The sequence below is a fragment of the Pseudorasbora parva genome, chromosome 24 (assembly GCF_024679245.1).
Source record: "Pseudorasbora parva isolate DD20220531a chromosome 24, ASM2467924v1, whole genome shotgun sequence".
NCBI classification, from domain to species: domain Eukaryota; kingdom Metazoa; phylum Chordata; class Actinopteri; order Cypriniformes; family Gobionidae; genus Pseudorasbora; species Pseudorasbora parva.
Window position 1 is genome coordinate 7,933,543 of NC_090195.1, and position 22,108 is coordinate 7,955,650.

Here is a 22,108-nt window from a genome sequence, read left to right on the forward strand (position 1 = left end):
ATGTTATAAAGTAAAATATCTAGTTTTCGGTGGACATTCTTCTATACTTAACTCATGTAAAAATTGCAACTGCCGCGACGTTTACGTCGAAAGTAAGCGTAGTGTAAGCGTTTTGAACTGTGAGAGGAGTTACACTTTCTGAGAAAGTTGAATACGGAAGGCCTTCATGCGGAAGCTAGATATTTTACTTTATAAAGTTTTAAATATGGATATTTTTCTTACAAAACCCATAGATTCACTTCAGAAGGCCTTTGTTAACCCCCCGGAGCCGTGTGGATTGTATTCGTCTGAAAGAAGAATGTCATGTACATCTACGATGGCTCGAGGGAGACGTTTTAATTATGGGCCAATTTTAATTTTTCACATCCCTTTAAAAACCTGTAATAGTTAAATTTGATCTAATCCCTAAATTGATATATTCCTTGCAATTCCCATCCCTAATTTTGATAACCATAAATATGCAAATCAAATGTTTGCATATGTTTATATCATGTTGAAATTAACATAAAAATAAAAAGAACTTGAGTATCATCTAAAGATGAAATTATTTCTCCATTCCTTTTTTTGTCCTTCAAAATCATATGCAGCCAAACCACAATAATATACACTACCGTTCAAAATAAAAAAAAGTTCAGAGCAAGTAAGATTTATTTTTAATATAATAAATTAATGCTTTTATTCAGCATGGATGCACAAAGTAACAAAAAAAACACATTCAACATTGATAATAATAATAAATGTTTCTTGAACAGAAAAATCCTCATATTAGAATGATTTATGAAGGATCATGTGACACTGAAGACTGAAGTAAGGATGCGGAATATTGAAGCTTTACTATCACAGGAATAAATGACATTTTAAAATATAATCAAATAGAAAAATAATTTTAAAGGGGATGTCTAATGCTATTTTTAATGCATTGTGACTTATTTACACTGTTAAAAAGTTGTATTCTCTTGCTAAACATGGCCAAAATAAAACCAGAGTTGGAATTATGTAGTATTTCTGTGTCAAATACATTTGAACAGGATTCGAACAAGTATCTGAAAGATTTTTTTTTCCGAGAATGGCCCTGTATGACGTCATAAAGGGCAGAATTCTGTATGGGCACTTCTCCCGGATGAGCGTGCGCAAATCAACCAAAGCAAAAGAGCTAAAGTATGTCCGTCAATGAGCGCTGCCATTTTGTTTTTAAACCACAAAATCAACAGTGTCACTAAAGAAGTGTGTTTCTGAGGGACAGATAACCCTCAGCTTCTCAAATAACCCAGCAATAAGGAAACAGTAAGTGCTGTTTGTTATTCAGAAGCAACAGAGTTCTGCAAGTGTGTTTGTTTGTTCCCGGTCATGAGTCTGAACCGCAGACGGTGAGTGAAACTGCATCAAATGTCTGTGTTTTTTTGGCAGTCGGCGCGTAAGTGCATATAATGTAAACAACAAGAACGTATAGTAAAGCGAAAGTTATCCAATGATGATTCCATGATGTATTTTTTGTGTGTAAGTGTGTGTGTGTGTGTGTGTGTGTGTGTGTGTGTGTGCTTGTGACTCTTTAGCTCGCCCACTGCACGCCTTCACGAGTATGATAAATATGATAAAACGAAAGGCTCTTCTGATATATGAAGACTGCGATACTACTCTATAGGTAGTCAAAATTGGCAGAAACTGTGTTATGTTAAATTGTAATAATCTTTCACAATATAGCTGTTTTACTCTATTTTTAATCATGCAGCCTTCGTGAGCATAAGAGACTTTTTTCAAAAACCTTAAAAAACATTTTACCGACCCCAAACCTTTTGAACGGTAGTGTACATCTAAAAAAAAAGAATACCTTGTAAAACACGGCAAGAGATAGACCCCAAAAGAAAAACTCATCAGACCAGTTTTTCACTCACGTTCTGGAAGTTTCTGTAGGGCACAAACTGTACGATGTCACGCACAGCCGGTTCTCCCGTGATAGACTTCAGGCGTCCGTCATCTCCGTCCAGAATCTCCATGTCTGCGAAGTCGGCTTTGCCTACGCCCACGATGATGATGGACATGGGCAAGCGTGAGGCGGCGACTATGGCCGTGCGCGTCTGATCCATGTCTGTGATCACTCCATCTGTGATGATCAGCAGGACGTAGTATTGCTGAAACAGATAGGGGCGGAGTCAGAGAGACATCAAAGCGCCAGTGGATGACATGTTTGAGGTTGAGTTGAACCTCACCGACGCCGTCTTCTGCTGTAAAGCCTGCTGGGCGAAACGAGCCACGTGGTTAATAATAGGAGCGAAGTTCGTAGGGCCGTAAAGTTTGACCTGAGGAAGGCACATCCTGTAGGCCTCTACCACACCCTCCACGCCTACGGGAACAGAAATACAGCTTCACTTTTTTGTTATGTGCATCACTTTCTTGGTGCTGCAGAGGGCTGAAAACTTTTATTGTATCTTACCTGCACAGAATGGATTTTCAGGATTGAAGTTGAGAGGAAACTCATGTGACACCTAGGAAAAAAAACACTACTAAACTGAGGCTTCTGGGAGTTTGTCACAGTGACAACAGCAGATGTACTTTCATTTACCTGCCATGTAGGAGGAATCTGGGCACCAAATCCAAAAGCAGGAAACATTTTGTCACTACAGGATATGAAAAAAAGGATGAGGCATATGTTGTTGTTTTTTTATTATTATTTTAATGTATGATGAATTAAAACATTTTCCTGGTGCCCTTGTACCTGTCATAGTCCTGGACCACAAGGCCAACTGACCAGATGGCTGAGAGATATTCATTTACACCTTGAGGACTGATGTAATGTAAAGAACTAGGTAACCTGGGGTCACCATTTGACCCTGTAAAGTCCACGCCCACCTGTGAACCACATGGGTATGCCATGAGTAGCCGCGCTCCAACATGAAGGAATACAATTCATCAAGATATAGTACATTCAAAAATAATTCTTCCTAAAAATGATCTATTTATCATAAATAAAATAAATAGCAAATAAAAAAAGTTTTTATATTAAAATACATAATATTTTGTTATATTGTTTTATAATATATAATATACGTTACAAAATGTAGCACCAGCATGAAAGAATATAATTCATAGAGATGTAATACATGAAAATATCATTATTTGCAAAAAAAATTATATAATTTTACGCAAACGTGTATAGCCAAAAGTTTTGGGATGCCTGGCTTTATATGCACATAAACAAAGTTTAGGAGTGTGTTTATGGGAATTTTTTGAGGTAAGGCGCTGTGTTAGACGAGAAGGCCTGGCTAGTCTCTGCTCTGATTATCCCAAAAGTGTTCTATCAATTCAGGTCAGACTCTGTGCAGGCCAGTCAAGTTCCTTCACATCAAACCCATGTTGGAACATGTTGGAACAGGAACCCAAACTGTTCCCGCAAAGTTGGGAGCATGAAATTGTCCAAACTTTCTTGGTATGCTGAAGCATTAAAAGTTCCTTTCACTGGAACTAAGGGGCCAAGCCCAACCCCTGAAACAACCCCACACCATAATTCAAACTTTACACTTGGCACACTGCAGTCTCGGCAAGTACCGTTCTCCCCGCTCTGTGATTTTACGTGGCCTACCACTTCGTGGCTGAGTTGCTGTTGTTCCCAGTTGCTTCCACTTTGTTACAATACCACTAACAGTTGACCGTGGAATATTTAGATGTGAGAAAATTTCACAAATGGACTTTCACGGTACCACACTTGAATTCACTGAGATCCTGATCTGCCGGCGGTTTGATTTTGCCCGGCAACTCAGTCTGTAAACCCGTACATTCATTTCTACTGCTTTTGTTACACTCTTGTGAGAACCAATCGCAGACTGGCTTATCCACCTGGTGCGCTATAGGCGGGTTTAGCACGATGACGGATAGAGAAGTGATGGGTCGTTGCCCGTTGATCACGCCATTTGATTAGTTGAAGGACTATCCAATTATGTGCAGAGTTATTCGAAAAATGCCGGTTGTTCACCCATCTTTTGCAGTGGAAAATACAGAGCAGACTCCCGAGACCAATGTTCAATTTTATAAAATTATTATAATTTTAATGATTAAAATTTTAAATTTTAAAATGTAATTATTATAATTATAATTTATATATATATATATTATATATATATATATATATATATATATATATATATATATATATATATATATATATATATATATATATATATATATATATATATACAAATAATAACATTTAAATCGGAAAATAAATATATCACATGTGAAAATAAATTAAACAGTTTATGGAAAAATAGCAATACACATATATTAATAGCTAACGTTAGACTTTATGTAGAATTCAAGTTAAATGTAGAACTTACAGTGAAATTGATCTGGCAGCCTCCCATGATGTAGTCTAGAAATGTGTATTCCCTGGTAATCTGAGACAGCAAACACAACCATGTCCAGAAGTGTTTTGCACTGGGTATAATGTACAGAATGTTTAAAATGAAATCAGACGAGTATTTTTGTGCCACAGTACCTGACAAACTTTCACACTCACAACTCCAGAGTTCTTATAATTTTTCTTTTTCTGTTTCTTCTTACTGTTTATGCAGTCAAACTCGGCCTGAAGGAGAAAAATCAGCTTCTTTAGTTCAGAAACCTTCACACATTCATCGGCTACTGAAATCAAAAGTGTGTTCAGGATAATCTCACCGGAGCGCTGCGGGAGGCCCCTTGAAGACGTGTCATAGTGGTCTCAAAAATCCCAATCAAATCATGAGATCCATCATTGTCATAATCGTAACATTCAACCTAAAATAGGGTTGAAAATACAGCATGAAGTGATGGGTGAATGAAATTGGAGAATAAAAGAGAAGAGAATTGAGAGCGCTCATGCAAAAAAGCCCACTAAATGAAGAACCATAGATAAGCACAGATCTATGGGTCACTCTCTTCATTCAAAAACTAGTTAGACAGTAAAAAAAAAGCACACCAAACTCTAGGTCCTGTTTCCACCTGGTATTAAGATGCATTTTGGTTGTTTGAATCACAAGTAGATGACACTAAATACATGTGTAAACGGGGTCTAAAACGTTTTGAGGTAGTCGAAAAGTTATTCGTAGTGTAGACACTCATGCGGTTAAATGTGTTTGAACAGCCCGCCTACAGACCTAAAGTGGAAACATTACGGGAAGTGCACTTGCTAGACAGGATTTAAACTTTGTCGGCTGAAGACCCAAGATTGACTTGAAGAAGGAAGACGCACCAAGCAAAGTGTTCTCTCACCGTTCCTGATTTCTAACACTTGGAGTGGTCTTGCGGCTGTCAGAGCAGAAACAAAAGCTGCTGCTCTCCATGTTTTCTGTTGTCTCCAGTCATGTTCATATGTAAATTGCAAGATCTGAAAAAGCCAGTTCATTTATCCGCCAATTAGTCTCCCGGACCGTCGGCACACTTATCTGGAAACACTTCAGGGGTTTCAAAGTCGTCATATGATTGGTTTGAATTCTACAGGATGTCCACGAGACAAATGCCGTGACACCAAACTTCCTTGTGGAAGAAGAACGCCACTGTGTTTGCAACTGTGACAATGAGCGCTAACCAGGATCAACTAAACACTTGATTTTCAAAAGTATAAACTTTCACTAAAACTAGTGATTTTCACTAAACTTTCAAGACGTTCTTGAATGAATAATTTATAGATGCAAGCCGGTCTGTTTTTGCAGAGACTTTACATTTTCACAACAGTAAACATGACGCGGAATGAAACGAACTGTTTGGTTGCGTTACATGACAGTCAAACGTCACCTTGGGGTTCCTTGACCAATGAAAGCTACGATGACCGTAGTGAGTCTGATCATCTGACTACATGAGACTACCCACCAATACACCCTCCCCTCGTAGAAATCAGGACAGAAGTTTTTGAAAGTGGACAAAAAAGACGGATTAACGTACCAGGTATAAAAGGGAATGTGTCTCCCTCATCGACTTGTGATCTAATCGACCAAAACTAATAGCAGGTGTAAATAGGTCCTAAGTGAATGAATGGATTAAAGATGTTCTAGACCTGCCATCTCCACTGTCCACTTAAGATAAGAAAAAAAAATCCTGTACAAGAACAGTTAGTCTTTCTGAGGAAACTGCATCATTTGCTCTCCAGTACTGCTGAAATACCATAATTAACAGTATTATAAACACAGTTATATTATTTGTTTTAAAGTAACTTTTGTTTAATATGTAAAGCAAAATAATTCAAACAAAGCTGTGACAAGCAGGGCAGGCGAGAGCCATGAGAGAACGGCACGAGGCCGGTGGCATGACTGTAAATGATCGTCACCTGTGCGTCATCGACCTGTGGGTCTTGTATCTCACAGAGGAGCTACGGAAGCATAAAAGGAGGAGCGACGACAGTGAAGGACGAGACAGGACCAGGCCTGGAATTCTACATTTTATTTTTGGCTTTGTTTTATTATCTGTTTGCGGCAGTCGTCCTTTCATTTTGTGTTTAGTTTGGATTAAAGTGTTTGAACGTTTGCCGGTTCCCACATTCTTCTTCCCGTAAAAACAAACTTTGTTACAAAATCATTTAAATAATAATTATTATTTATATAACTTTATTTTTAAAAATGTTTATTATTATTACTTTTTACCAGTTTTTTTCTATCAGCAAATTTGCATGTCTCATTTATCACGATTACATTCAAATGAGTAATATGCTATTTAAATAATTACATTTTAGCAAAATAATGTTAAAATGCAATTGTCTTTGTCCCTTTTATATTCCTTAGCAGAAACAAGCTTTGATAAATTCTTCCAATCTTAACTTAATCTGGTAGCGATCGCATCGTCATCTACATAGTGCAGCTGATTGGTTGACGTTTCATCAGCGAGCTGCGACTCAACATTGAAATACTGGCAGCGTTTGCTAGGTAGTGAAACCCTCCTCCTTCCGCAGCTCCACCTGTATAGAAGTTGCATTCATGTATGCATGTATGCAGCAGCGTGTCTGTGAATGTATTTGCAGTAGCAAGTCTCGGTCCTTGCTCTGCAGCAGTAGAAGTGAAGCAGATTTATTCCACCAAGACCAAATACATTAACATTGCCATATCCATTGCCATGCCGATCTCTATTGCAATCTCTCCAAGAGTTGTCATGACAGAAATAGGGTATCGTTTCTTTAAAGTTTAGCATTAACCATTACAAATACAAGGATTACAGATACAAATGCCATTGTTTCCTGAGAATGACCTGAGTAGTTAAAGAGTTCACGAAATGAAACGGCTGATAATAACCTCATTCAGGAAACAACAGTTTGATAGACTAGCTTCTCTCTAATGCTCTATGAAGGACACACTAGCAGCTATTCAGTGGCACACACATCTATGGAGCAGACATTCTGATGAAAAATACCTGCTTGCATCCTGACAGTGAGTTTCCCTTTAAGATGCTTTTGTAAGAAAAATCACAAAGTCATAAACACTGATCGCAAGCCACCAAAAGACCCCTCTGTCTGACAAGCCAAAGCAAAGCCAGAGTTTTACAGCCTGTACAATTAAGCCAGAACAATTATAGACTGTTAATCCAAGAGGCCAGCATTTCATATGACACTTGTTTCATCAACAGGGAGCCTTTTAACATTATAAAAGTATTTCAAAACGACCAATAAACGCAGACTCTACCTTAATTGGTTTCTCCATGTCCCCTGCACAAAGAGACCGAAGAGGGATTTTAAAAGGCCTCCAGCAAGGATTCAAATTATTCTTCACCACCTGGTATAAAAGATAAAAATTTACATTCATAATAAACATTAACAACAACCATTTAGAGAGTTTATGCCCTTTTTCAGAGAGTATTATGCCCCTTTTCAAAGTTGTGATTTTGTTTTTCTGGTCTACAAGAATAGGTTTGAATAATTGAATGTTCAAAACACATCATTTTTCACATATTTTACATTGCTGCAGCGCTTCTTATCACAGTCTGTCAGTAATGCTCTGGGAGTGCATTTCCTGAAAGCCCTGTTAGATAACTATGGTCGATCATTATCATCATACACCGAGTCAGTTTCATGAAATCATTCCAATGAACATTTGCAAACAGCATTGCAAAGCGGTGCTCGTGGTAAATCAAGAAAATGAGATTTAAACAATAAGACTAACTGTGTTGAGCTATATAACAGTCATTCGTTTTCTGGTTTTGGATGTATCCATGCTGCTAACTTGTCTATTAAAAAAAACATAATATATTAAAGCATCTTAGATGTTTGCATGGTTTCTTCTCGATTCGCAAAAATCAAGGGTAACACGGGTATGATGTCATTGATAGGCATCGTCATGCCATGGTTAAAATGGCTAATTTCTCCGGATTTAAACAATCTTGGAAACATTTGGGATAATGTAAGTACACAAGTCAAAATATAGAATATTGTTCTAGTTGTTTATGGATATTTTAATCCACAAATCTTATGCACTGTGCCTTTAATAAATCCTTATCTTGAGCAAAATAATCAAGCTTACATTAAGTACAATCTATATATTTCATTTTAGATATATACACATTTTATATACATCTTTTAGTTTCTCAAGAGATTTAAAGCACCATATCAGAAGTGTGTGCATTTGCGTGCATGCTCTAGTATGTAAGAACGAGCCTATATAGCCTATGAGCCTATTTTAATAAAGCAAAATAACTAAGAATTAGTCCCAACGTGACATCTCTGTAATTTATAGCAAAAACGCTAGCATTGATTCGATCTCAAACAAATTCATTAGAGTAAGTTATTACTCCACCATCTGCGTGACATCATAACGTCAAATTTGGGACAATACTATGGTGGTTAAGCAGTAAGTTAAAGCATTGTATGGTAAATGCACCCGTTTAGTTCCTGTCTAAGCACAAAATGCTCTGATTGGTCAGCTGGACCAGTGTGTTGTGACTGATCAACATTTTTGAGCGTGTTTCGTAAATGTCATACCCTTACCATAACTATGAGTTTCAAAACACTACTAACGAAAGTCAAACAGGCCTTTACATATGCATTGGGGGAAAATTCTTTAAATAAGGAACATTTTGTAAAGTGTATGTTGCTGGAAGAAAACTCAAGACTTTAATAAAGCCAAACAGTGTGCACTGATATAGAGAGAATCTGCCTTTAGATTGTACTTGTGCTGTGTAACCTCACAGAGCTTTTTAATGCTCAAACAGCAACATGACACACTAAGCACAACAGGACTCCTGTGTATTTGAGTCGACATCTGCATACAAACACACAACACACAATGCACCTCAGTTCTGTGAGCAAGCTGCCAGCCTGTTTCCGTCTTTCTGTAAAATTCCAGGTATGGGTCTGATTTTCCAAAGAAATCCTGCAACAAATCCCACATTTAGACACTGAATACATTTTACCATTTAAAAGTAACATAAATTTACAAACTCTTACCTTTTTGTCCAATTTTCTAGCCTCCACCTCAAAATTCACAACACGGTTGTCCTTGATTTCCTCTGCACTGATCTAAAGTGATCAAATGGTTATCATAAGGACAATGGTAATCATATGGTAATCATAAGGACAAATACAAAGGGCCCTATTTTAACGATCTGAAACGCAAGTGTCAAAGCGCGAAGCGTAAGTAACTTTGTGGGCGGGTCTCTGCGCTGTTGCTATTTTCCCGGCGGGATAAATGGCTCTTGCGCCCGGCGCAAATCTAAAATGGGTTGGTCTGAAGTAGCTTCATTATTCATAAGTGTGGTTTGGGCGTAACGTGAATAAACCAGTCAGAGCGTCATCCAACATTCCCTTTAAAAGCAGGTGCGCAAGTTCCATTATGGATTGCTATTATTATGGCGTATTTACCAGGCGCACGCCAGGAGCGGTTCACAGCCGAGGAGACTGATGTTCTTGTAAGAGCAGTGAAAGAGAGAAGTTGTGTTGTATGGGGATGGGAGAAACCCACCCAAAATAGCGTCAGTTAAACAATTTTTTCATTTTTTCATTCGATTTTTTTCAGAAAACAATTTGTCAGATGTCCTTATATACATATATGTCTTGCCACTATTGGGCAAACAGGTCTGATCCTTAATTACAATTAGCCTGAATAATTTGTAAGCTAGATTTATGCCTATTTTTTCAAATCTTCGTGGCACACCACAATGATATTCCGTCATCTCATGTGTTAATATTTTTTTTGTGTAACAATTTATGATTTGCAAAAATAACTGTTGCATCTGTGTAGATTACATGAGCAAAGTGTATGCGCGTTGTGCACGCTATACATTATGGTCAAGCATGCGCCCTTAAAATAGCATAATGAACAACGCGCAACGCGCCACTGACTTTAGACTAGGGTTTTTTTGCTCAGTGGCGCAATTGTTTAATGGAACAGCAAAATAGCACCAGGGATTGTTTGCGCCGGAACACGCCTCCATTTTTTGCGCTGAACCGCCCAGGGAGCGCAAGTTCACTAGTTTAGTGACGTGCTTCTGTGGAGGGAAAAGCGCGCTTTGCGCGGGTGCAAAATAGGAATGACACATGCGTCGGTGTACAAAGTCAATTGCGCTGGGTGCAAGATAGGGCCCATACACTGCCATTTAAAAAGTCAGTATTAATTCATTAATACTTTTGTTCATCAAGGAAGCATTAAATTAATCAAAAGTGACAGTAAAAACCTTTTGATTGTTACAAATAAAAATTACTGTCCTCTCATGACCATTACTGTCAAAGATGATTAACAGCTAGCATACAGTTTTGATTGGCAGTATGGTTCTGTTCTATATATGATTACATATTAGAATGATTTCTGAACGATCATGTGACACTAAAGACTGGAGTGATAAAGCAGATTTGCATCACAGGAATAAATTACATTTTAAAATATATTCAAACATTTCACAATATTACTGTTTTTACTGTACTTTTGATCAAATAAATGCAGCCTTGGTGAGCATAAGAGACTTATCAACCCGTTTTACCAATCCCAAGCTTTTTAACAATAGTTTATGTATGTCTATCACCAGTTATTCCTTACATATTCACCATGAGTTGGTGTGAATATGATGTTAAATATCACGGATATTCACCGTAATTGTTCCCTTTCCAGCAGGTTTTTTGTTCTTCAGCACCAAAGGTCTTGTCAGCTTGCAACTGGAAACAATCTGTATAGAAATGATGAATGTCAGATAATGTCAAGAATTACTTTAAACATGGATGTTTTGTTATTTACCTGACCCAGTGAGCACTCCAACTCGCCCAGGAAGTCATCATCACTTAAATCGACGGTTTTATTGTCAATATCATAAACACTAAATCTGAGCTTCTGAACGACCTCAAAGTAGTAATCAACGACAAACTTCTTGGCAAATTTTGGGTTCAGGCAGTTCTTAACCCTCTCCGTTCGATCGACCTATGAAACAAAAACATGTTCCATTTTAAAATATAAATTTGAACTTAGACATTTGAACAGCTTGCACAACAAATCAACTTACTTCAAACCACTGGTTTCCAGATGTATTCATGAGCAGGACACACAGCGGGTCGGATTTGGAGCCCACATCCATGTCCAGCAGGTTTTCACAGCTGACCGTCAGCTCCACCTTGGACACACACTGAGTTGCCATTGGAGTTGCTGATTGCGCCATGGGAACTGAAAGCATTTGTGATAAAAAGAGGATTTTTAAGTCACAAAAGTCATATTGGCATAGTCATATTAGGAACTTTTCAGTGGTTTCTGGCCTAACATTGCATGATGCAACTTTCTAAACGCTTTTCGTATTTTGCTTAAATATCTTTTCACTTAGTCCTGCCCTTTGGAAGATATTTACATGTTTTATGGAAGACAGATAAAGTACAATTTAACTTGATCTTTAAATTTAAATAGTTCTCACCCCCAGCTTGTGATGCTGGAGAGGTTTCAAATATGCAAAAGATGCTGGAAAACTTTCAGGACCTGAAGGATATTTCCAATGAACGTTGGGCAGTTTAACTGCTCAGAACAAACAAGGGACTCAAGAACAACCTTTACAAAACAAAAAAACAACCGTGGATCATCCGGGTCATGACACAACACACTGTATTAACAATCAAGGGTTAATAGCGTTTATCATCTAGACATGTACAGGGGTTGGACAATAAAACTTAAACACTGGCCAATATAGTTTTGGAGGTTCAATGCATATATGTGCAGCCTGGTGGCCTCTCCATCTTCTTCACTGATTTTACATTCTATCAGTAAGACCTGAGTGTAATAGCACAGCTGTACATAAAATATTACAATCCACACAACTTAATGGAAGACATTAAAGAGGACAAACTGCTGATGCGCATCCCGCTGGCTCATTTGTGACCAGGACAGGAAGTTCTGGTGGTTTGTAGTGTATCGAGAGCTATGATATGGGTAATGTTGGCATACTATTCTCAAACTATTATCAACTATTCTCTGAAGCAGTGGATGGAGTCTCAAGAGAAGCCAGGTTATCCGGTATATGTTTCTGTTGATATGGAAAATACGGTAGATTTAGAAATATAGTATATATTATATGAATTGTGTATATGATGTACATTATGGTGATATGATGTACAGGGAGTGCAGAATTATTAGGCAAATGAGTATTTTGACCACATCATCCTCGTTATGCATGTTGTCTTACTCCAAGCTGTATAGGCTGGAAAGCCTACTACCAATTAAGCATATTAGGTGATGTGCATCTCTGTAATGAAAAGGGGTGTGGTCTAATGACATCACCACCCTATATCAGGTGTGCATAATTATTAGGCAACTTCCTTTCCTTTGGCAAAATGGGTCAAAAGAAGGACTTGACAGGCTCAGAAAAGTCCAAAATAGTGAGATATATTGCAGAGGGATGCAGCAGTCTTAAAATAGCCAAGCTTCTGAAGCGTGATCATCGAACAATCAAGCGTTTCATTCAAAATAGTCAACAGGGTCGCAAGAAGCTTGTGGAAAAACCAAGGCGCAACATAACTGCCCGTGAACTGAGAAAGGTCAAGCGTGCGGCTGCCAAGATGCCACTTGCCACCAGTTTGGCCATATTTCAGAGCTGCAACATCACTGGAGTGCCAAAAAGCACAAGGTGCGCAATACTCAGAGACATGGCCAAGGTAAGAAAGGCAGAAAGTCGACCACCACTGAACAAGACACACAAGCTGAAACGTCAAGACTGGGCCAAGAAATATCTCAAGACTGATTTTTCTAAGGTTTTATGGACTGATGAAATGAGAGTGAGTCTTGATGGGCCAGATGGATGGGCCCGTGGCTGGATTGGTAAAGGGCAGAGAGCTCCAGTCCGACTCAGACGCCAGCAAGGTGGAGGTGGAGTACTGGTTTGGGCTGGTATCATCAAAGATGAGCTTGTGGGGCCTTTTCGGGTTGAGGATGGAGTCAAGCTCAACTCCCAGTCCTACTGCCAGTTTCTGGAAGACACCTTCTTCAAGCAGTGGTACAGGAAGAAGTCTGCATCCTTCCAGAAAAACATGATTTTCATGCAGGACAATGCTCCATCACACGCGTCCAAGTACTCCACAGCGTGGCTGGCAAGAAAGGGTATAAAAGAAGAAAATCTAATGATATGGCCTCCTTGTTCACCTGATCTGAACCCCATTGAGAACCTGTGGTAATCATCAAATGTGCGATTTACAAGGAGGGAAAACAGTACACCTCTCTGAACAGTGTCTGGAAGGCTGTGGTTGCTGCTGCACGCAATGTTGATGGTGAACAGATCAAAACACTAACAGAATCCATGGATGGCAGGCTTTTGAGTGTCCTTGCAAAGAAAGGTGGCTATATTGGTCACTGATTTGTTTTTGTTTGGTTTTTGAATGTCAGAAATGTATATTTGTGAATGTTGAGATGTTATATTGGTTTCACTGGTAAAAATAAATAATTGAAATGGGTATAAATTTGTTTTTTGTTAAGTTGCCTAATAATTATGCACAGTAATAGTCACCTGCACACAGATATCCCCCTAAAATAGCTAAAACTCAAAACTCAAAACTAAAACTTCCAAAAATATTCAGCTTTGGTTTTTTGTGTTCATTGAGAACGGTTGTTGTTCAATAATAAAATTAATCCTCAAAAATACAACTTGCCTAATAATTCTGCACTCCCTGTATATTGCAGTGTTATGATTAACTATGCCTGTCTCTCCACTGATGTTTTAGGGGGTTATTCAAGGAAGCAGGTTATGTGCCATACCTGGGTATGTTTAAGAGTAAGTAAGCAGAAAACCTCAACTTTCCGTTCCAAAAATTGAGATAATTTTCAGGTTATGTATGTAATCATAGCATTGATGCTCCAATACACACCAAGACTTGTGAGAGACTGGTCTGATGAACATGAAAGTGAAGTTGAACATCTCCTGTGGCCTGCACAGCAAGGTTATTATAGTTTTGCTTTTTTAAATTAGTTTTTATTTTATTATCGTTTTCAATTTTGCTACAAATTTCAGTTTAGTTTTAGTTAGTTTTACAAATGGTTTTGCTAGTTTTAGTTTAGGTTTTATTTTGCAAATACATTTCTATTTAGTTTTTATTTATTTAGTTTCAGTTTTAGTTTTAGTAATTATAGTTTAGCAGAGTTACCATAATGAAGTGTAGAGACCAAATCAAGGTTTTTAATTTCAGCAAAGTTTAATTAACAGATTAGAGTTTAATCTTACTAAACATCCTTAAGTGAAATAACTTGATAAACAAGCATTATTGTTTAAACCCAGGACGGTCTTACAAAACATGCAGTAAAGTTGGGTCTTCACCTTTGAGCAAAAAAGCTTGAGTCAAACTATGACCTATACAAACAATGATCTGGAGATTAAAAATGAAAGAAATTATATTTTGATATTAAAAAATTATATTTGATATTTTTGACATAGGCTAATACTCAGAGGATCTATCTTAAAGAACAAAATAGATGCAACGTAAAATATAAAAGTAAAAATTATAAATTCCAGACAAACTCACTCATAACAGATGAAATATTGTTAAACAATTAAAAGCTTCTTTTAATTTCTTCAGTAGTACAATGTAGGCTAGCAGTGTCTACACACTGTTTTGCTCTGTGTGTGTGTGTGCGTGTGTGCGTGTGTGTGTGTGTGTGTGTGTGTGTGTGTGTGTGTGTGTGTGTGTGTGCGTGTATGTGTGTACATGTTTTTCTAGCCTGGTGAGTACTTCAAACTGAATGCACACAGACTCATGGGGACTCGTGTCACCGTGGGGACCTAAATTGAGGTCCCCATGGGTACAAAAGCTTATAAATCATACATAATGAGTTCTTTTGAAAATGTAAAAATGTAGAAAGTTTCCTATGATGGGTAGATTTAGGGGCAGGGGCAGTGTAGGGGGATAGAATATATGGTTTGCATGGTATAAAAACCATTACGTCTATATGGCAAGTCCCCACAAAGATAGCGCACCAGACATGTGCGTGTGTGTGTGTGTGTGTGTGTGTGTGTGTGTGTGTGTGTGTGTGTGAGCCTGTTTATGTGGTTTATGAGGACACAAATTTGTATAACTACATGGGTATTACACTGGTATTACACTATAAATGTGGTTTATGAGGACATATCAAATGTCCCCATAATTCAAATGGCCTTAAAAACATACTAAATGATGTTTTTTTGAGAAAGTAAAAATGCAGAATGTTTCCTGTGATGGGTAGGTTTAGGGGCAGGGGCAGTGTAAGGGGATAGAAAATACGGTTTGTACAGTATAAAACCTATTACGCCTATGGAGAGTCCCTGTAAACCACATAGACCAACATGTGTGTGTGTGTGTGTGTGTGTGTGTGTGTGTGTGTGTGTGTGTGTGTGTGTGTGTGTGTGTGTGTGTGTGTGTGTTTGTTTGTTGTGCTATAATTGTAAAGGGGACCAATGTCCTCACTTATCTAGTAAAATATTATGATAACTGACTAGTAAGGACATTTGATTGGTCCTCACTAGTTAAAAAGGCTTATACATCGGCCAAAACATGTTTTTATTTAAATCTATTGTTTTGCACGTTCTTGGGATGGGTAGGTTTAGGGATAGGAATTGGGTTAGGGGATATAAAATATCATTAACCTGATATAAAATCAATGGAAGTCCATGCAATGTCCTCACTTATATAGTGAAACAAACCTGTGTGTGTGTGTGTGTCCTGGTATTCCCTAACGTTACTTTGTGGGGAAATGTCTCCACACAGATAATAATATTATTAGTAGTAAATGATTATGATAACACCTTTGAGCCTGTCAATATTATGCAAACATGAAATCTCAAACGCACAGTAGGCTAGTAACGTTATTTGCTAATATACTTGCTGACTTTTGCGCCTGCGTCTCTCGTCACGTAAGAAACGGCATTCTAAAACAGTGAGCTTAAAAGAAGTTCAACGTGCATCTCATTACCTTGTGTTATGTCCCCTTTCACTGCCACAGACGTATTGATTATTTGTGAACTGCCGTTTAAGACTAGCGATGTGTTGACTGTCTGCACGCGTCCGTCACAGGACAGCGGTTAATCTCCTCAGCTCACTTCACGCGCAGTAGCGCAATAGACACTACTAGGGACTTTAAGCAACAGCCACTGATGGAACGGCAACGGCGTTTTGACGTTGTATTGCGCATGCGCGACTTAAACTGCCACTTCGTGACGTTCTACTGTAAACGTCTACTACGGGAGAACAGCTGATTTGTCGTAGTCGTTACAACGTGAGAGATTAGGTAAGTAAATGTTATGTTTTATGGTATATACCATTGTAATTTTATAGGTATATGATTGTTCCACTAATCTTTTATTTAATCTGTGTTAATATGTTATAAACCTGAGCTAATTTTAACGTTTAACGTTTTTTCCGTTTGTACAAAGATATGTCTGTTGGCAACAACACATCAGGCAGCACTGAGATTAACGTTAGAGATGATGTGAAGCGAACAATTTAAGTATTGCCTAAACATCCTCTTAAAAACATGTTAAATGTATTAATAGGCCTATGCTATAAAATATTTGTAATGTTGGGTAAAGGAGATTAATAGATTAATACATTAATTATTCGTTGTACATACATTATACATTAATTATTAGTTATCTAACAAGCCAGTTAAGTAGAGTCAGTTCTGGCAGGTCACATTAGTCAAACTCGCATCAGCTGGCTGTCAGCTGATCACATCTACCTAGGAATACGACATCTATCACCCACTAGCCTACACATATATAAACTCCTTCAGTAGTAGTCCTATAGACGGTTTCATCGAACGCACGCGCGTTGCTACGGTTACGCGCCTGGCCCGAAGTTAACTTCCGGTCTGTGTCTGTTTGTATGGCGCACTACTCAGTAGAAATACATTTTAAAGTACTATTCTTGGTTAACATGATATAAATATTAAAAATCAAGCAGAGAGCACATGACACAAGTTTCCCAACATTATTCTTATATTATGAAACAAAGAAACATGTTATGCCGACGCATTGCATAATTGAAAGGCGAGTGCGCATGCATTTATAGACGGTTTCATCGAACGCACGCGCGTTGCTACGGTTACGCGCCTGGCCCGAAGTTAACTTCCGGTCTGTGTCTGTTTGTATGGCGCACTACTCAGTAGAAATACATTTTAAAGTACTATTCTTGGTTAACATGATATAAATATTAAAAATCAAGCAGAGAGCACATGACACAAGTTTCCCAACATTATTCTTATATTATGAAACAAAGAAACATGTTATGCCGACGCATTGCATAATTGAAAGGCGAGTGCGCATGCATTTATATAGGCTACTGTGAACCCACCGGTAAAATGATGTTCGTTCAAATCCAGCTCAGACATGACATAAATCTGTAGCTTACTATACTTGTTGTAGCCATTAAACAATGTTTTTTTTTTCTTTATATTTATGTTTAAATATTATAATATTATTTTTAGATTTCATCTGATTATAGGCTATAAGTGCAAAGATGCGAGTGGGTCAGAAATGATTTTGGTGGTTATATTTAGTTTAATATTAAGTTTTGTTTTGTAAAAAGCCTTTCTTTCGTTTTGTACAAATTGTCTCTTAATTTTAATAAAGGGTTCTTCGGTTAATCGCATGTATTTAATTAATAAGAAATAAATAAGTAGATTAGGTCGCGGAAGCCATCGCTTTCATCATGAACCGAAGCGCGTCTCCAACTGAAACTCGGCAGGCTTGCCTCAGACATGAGGAATATGTAGCCTAGTATGTGTAGAAACGAAAAGATTTAAATAAGCACATGGTGCAGTGTTCAGAACTCACGGTAAACAACCAGCTGGATACAGATGATCACGGCGATGGGCATGAGCGGGATGGTAAAGTTTAAGGGATTTTTTTTTTTTTTTTTACCTTCTACTGAATATGATCGGGTGCAAGCACATTTTAAACAGCACTTATTCACACACGTAATTTTGTGAATAAGTAATTTTGTCGTTTTCTCTAATGATTCAAAAACATCTTGTAGTGCTTACCTGCTTGTAGTTATACTTTTATATTCTATTATATGATTTTGACCAAGACAGAGAAGACGACTATGGAAGACAGAGAGTTAAGCTTTTCTTTGAGAAAAAAACTGAGAAAGGCACTGAAGTCATTCTTAAGAAGGGAGATGTGTTCAGAGTTTTGCCGACCGGGTCACCGCATACGGCCATAGTTTAATTATCAACTACTTCCGCATCACGTTGCTCTGGTCTGTTGTAGCGCTTTCCAATTGCATGTAGGGGAAAGTTGAAAGACAACCATTCATCCCTTGAATTGAGCTCTGTCAATGGTGAGTTCCCAGACCCAACATCTTGATCATGTGGGTCTGGCTTGTCAGGCTAGTATTTTGGAGGAGCAGAAAATGTTTTCCTCCACCAAGATCACATAGTGACCTGACCATTTGTTCAGGAAGAAGAACAGCTCAAAATCCTTCTGGTCACTGTGAAGACTTGTAACGGTCACTCCCAAGATGAATTGATGCTATATTTGTTGCAAAAGAAAGCCCTACACTATGAAAAATTATTGTGGTTTGTCAATTATTATTGTTTCTTTCAGGGTTTGTTGAAGGGAAAGGAGCGAGGACTCAATTGCAGGAGGAATGGGCTTTATTTAATAAAAAATACTCCAAGGGGGAAAAACAAGACTTGACTCTTGGCTTGACTCTTGACTTGACAATGCAGACAGGCAGGGAAACATGGGGTAAGTTCAACGATGATCCAGCACAGGACTGCAAACACAAGGGCTGCGTCCGAAAACCTAGGCAGCTGACTCGTTGCCTCGCTGCCTTATCAGGCAATGGCTTATATTTGTGTATTTTGTGCACAAAGGCACCTCACACAACTAATTACGGACAGACTTCTAAGGCAGTGTAACAGTTTAATGATCTACAGCAAAATAGAGAGAGCTTTGGCGTGAACTAAACACACATTTAAAAACTACATTAGTAATTTCACATTACATAAGAACTAAATGACATAAGAAGTGGAAAATATTGGTAAAATACATACATTTACACACAAACTGACCAGCAAACGCAACTTTCAGATGCCATCTTATTTTCCCAGCTCAACTGTCACTGAATGTAAAGCACAGGATTGTGGGATATCAAAGGCAGCTAAGGATCAAGCGGCAACCTCCCGCAATCTCGCTTGACGCTAATACGGAAGTATTGGAAACTGCAATTCATCGACTGGCCACTAGGGACAGGCTCCAGAAGGAGCAGAATCTCATTGAGCCCCATGTTAAAATTCCCAACTTTACAGCAGAAAAAAACATATTTACAGCCTGGGACAAATTGTGGTTTTGGTCTATACGGCTAATTTTGACCTTCATGACGTGAGGGGGGGGGGGGGGGGGGGTGAATTTTTTTTATAACTCATTCGTTTACGTAATGTAAAGCCTTAAAGTTCTACATAAATAAGGGTGTGGTTACTTTGAGTGACAGGTGGATAGCCATTTATCCGCCGTCTATAGTCATTGCGTCACCTAAGCTCCGCCCACATCCCGCCTTTTTGCCCATTTTCTGTTATCCGGGAGCGACACGCAATGACTCGCAAGATGGCAACGGCCAGCTCGCCCCTACTTTAAGCTTCAGAACGGCTTATCGGAATCCTATGGGTGACATCACGGACAATACGTCCATATTTTTTTACAGTCTATGCTAAGGATACATGTGCTGCTTTCAAAAATCGATCAGATTTAGGTCTCTCAGGAGACAGGAAGTGAAGTAAACATTAGATTCGGACATGGCTTGATGCCTTCCTGCCTTCAAAAGTGTCCTCCGAAGGTAGAATTTTCCAGATTTCGGACGCAGCCAAGGGGATTAAATAGGGAGTAGACATGTGCCGATTTTCGATAATGCGATTTATCATGATAATGAATATGCACGATATTGTTATCGTGGGCACTTTAAAATATCGTAAAAAATAATTTATTAACAATTTATAATTTTTTTATAATGCACTCAAGAATACTTTGCCCATCAACCGTATAAATGCTCAACACCGCTGTATTCTGCCAAAGGGACACGCGCTCAGATATAAACAAGCCCAACGTGCGTTTGCACATGACTGAACCGGTTAAGGAGCCGCGCTGCTGAAGTGCCGCTCAGTGACAGCAGAGGGCGCTGATGAACTGCAGAATGAAGCCGGTTACCCCGGAAACCCGCAAACAAACAAAAAAACGCTTGTAGTTTTAAAAACAGCCATTCGTTTTTGTAATCTCAATGTTGTTCATCACAGCACCAAATACTTAAAGACTTAATAGGCTATTTATTTTCAAATTTAAACATTTTTATGTTTTAATCTGGACTACAACCCTAATAATTAGAACTGTTCTAATTATGTGTTATTGTTCAGTACAACTTTGAGATACGACTTCATTAGTTAACATTTTAATTCATTATTACCAAACTGACAATGAAAAATACTTATAAAGAATTAATCATTCTATGTTAATTTCTTAGTTACTTTTTAATAACATTAAAATCAAAATCAAAATAACTTTTAATGGACCTAAGATAAAACTAACAATGATCAGTATTTCTTAACTAACATTAACAAAAACATTCTGTACCAAATGTAGCTATTGCTCAATCTTAGTTAATGCATTAAATAATGAGCCCTTATTGTAATTTGTAAGCCTACCCGTTGTTCTTTATAGCCTAATTCTTTTGCACTTTAATCTGTTTGAAAATTTTACTTTTACAGCTCTGAAAAAAATCAAGAGACCACGTAACATTGATTTCTCAATGAGGGGTCTCTTAATTTTTTTTCCAGAGTTGTATATATTTTTGCTGTATATTTGTGGTGCATTATTGTATTTAAACATTCAGTTATTTTTGTTCTTACAAAAATAGTTCTTAAAGCTGTTATGCTATGGCAACACTTTTTTTGCAACTTATTTAAATATCGTGATAATATCGTATATCGTGATAAAACGTCATCAATTAATCGCAGCATGAAAAATTGATATCGGCACATGCCTAATAGGGAGCAAGCTAACGAGGGAAGACAGGTGGGGAAAATGAACCAGTAATCAGGAAACAAGGTGGGCGAAGTTAGACAATCCACATGAGAGCACATGGCAAAAAGAAACACATGAACATGTGATCACACAAAACATGACAACAGGAAAGCATGCAGCTAGTGAAAAACAACAGCTACACAACACAAGACATGAGAAGCATGAATGCCTGAATCCCAACACAAAACCAAAACCCAGCTAGACCGTAGAGCTGTGATCCAAACACCACGCCCCACACAGAACACTCAGACAGAAGAGCACGCAGCTCGAGCATGCTCAAAGCTACGTGCTCACACAAGACAAATATAGGAGTGTCAGGGTTCTGTCAAAGCTAGACTCTGACAGTTTCAGTTTCATTGTCCAACTTTAGTGTTCGAAAATGCAGTGCCAAATTTTTTGTTTCCCACGGTACTTATTTTGTTTAAATGGCAGAACGTGTCAGAGCACATTCTGACTGAATCCGGCTGGTTCTGTAGCTAAAGAATGACAATGTATATATAGTTTTCACCCCAAGGTTCCTAATGCCAGAAAGGGTTCAAATATGCAAAAGATGCTGGAAAGCTGAAGAATTTTCAGGACCTGAAGGATTTTTCTGAAGAACGTTGGGCAGTTTAACTGCTCAGGACAATCAAGAGACTCAAGAACAACAATCACAATGATGGTTGCT

At 38.1% G+C, this 22,108-nt stretch overlaps 1 protein-coding gene across 4 annotated transcripts in view; it reads right to left on the reverse strand.

Annotated features, from left to right (window-relative positions):
- The window catches only part of cpne3 (copine III), a 30,481-nt gene that overhangs the window by 5,843 nt on the left and 2,530 nt on the right, over window positions 1–22,108 (reverse strand). For 2 of the 4 annotated variants that reach the window (XM_067434336.1, XM_067434339.1), the window contains exons 2-15: window positions 11,431–11,588; window positions 11,169–11,348; window positions 11,026–11,100; window positions 9,389–9,460; window positions 9,234–9,314; window positions 7,632–7,721; window positions 4,666–4,764; window positions 4,490–4,576; window positions 4,329–4,388; window positions 2,714–2,847; window positions 2,561–2,615; window positions 2,432–2,483; window positions 2,208–2,341; window positions 1,893–2,129 (exon numbers count right to left, since the gene is read on the reverse strand). In XM_067434336.1, the coding sequence (XP_067290437.1) occupies window positions 1,893–2,129; window positions 2,208–2,341; window positions 2,432–2,483; window positions 2,561–2,615; window positions 2,714–2,847; window positions 4,329–4,388; window positions 4,490–4,576; window positions 4,666–4,764; window positions 7,632–7,721; window positions 9,234–9,314; window positions 9,389–9,460; window positions 11,026–11,100; window positions 11,169–11,348; window positions 11,431–11,583 (1,509 nt within the window). In that variant the 5' untranslated portion in view covers window positions 11,584–11,588. Of the gene's footprint in view, window positions 1–1,892; window positions 2,130–2,207; window positions 2,342–2,431; window positions 2,484–2,560; window positions 2,616–2,713; window positions 2,848–4,328; window positions 4,389–4,489; window positions 4,577–4,665; window positions 4,765–7,631; window positions 7,722–9,233; window positions 9,315–9,388; window positions 9,461–11,025; window positions 11,101–11,168; window positions 11,349–11,430; window positions 11,589–11,829; window positions 11,961–16,337; window positions 16,481–22,108 lie in introns of those variants that run through there. The other 2 variants (XM_067434337.1, XM_067434338.1) reach the window with 2 other exon arrangements.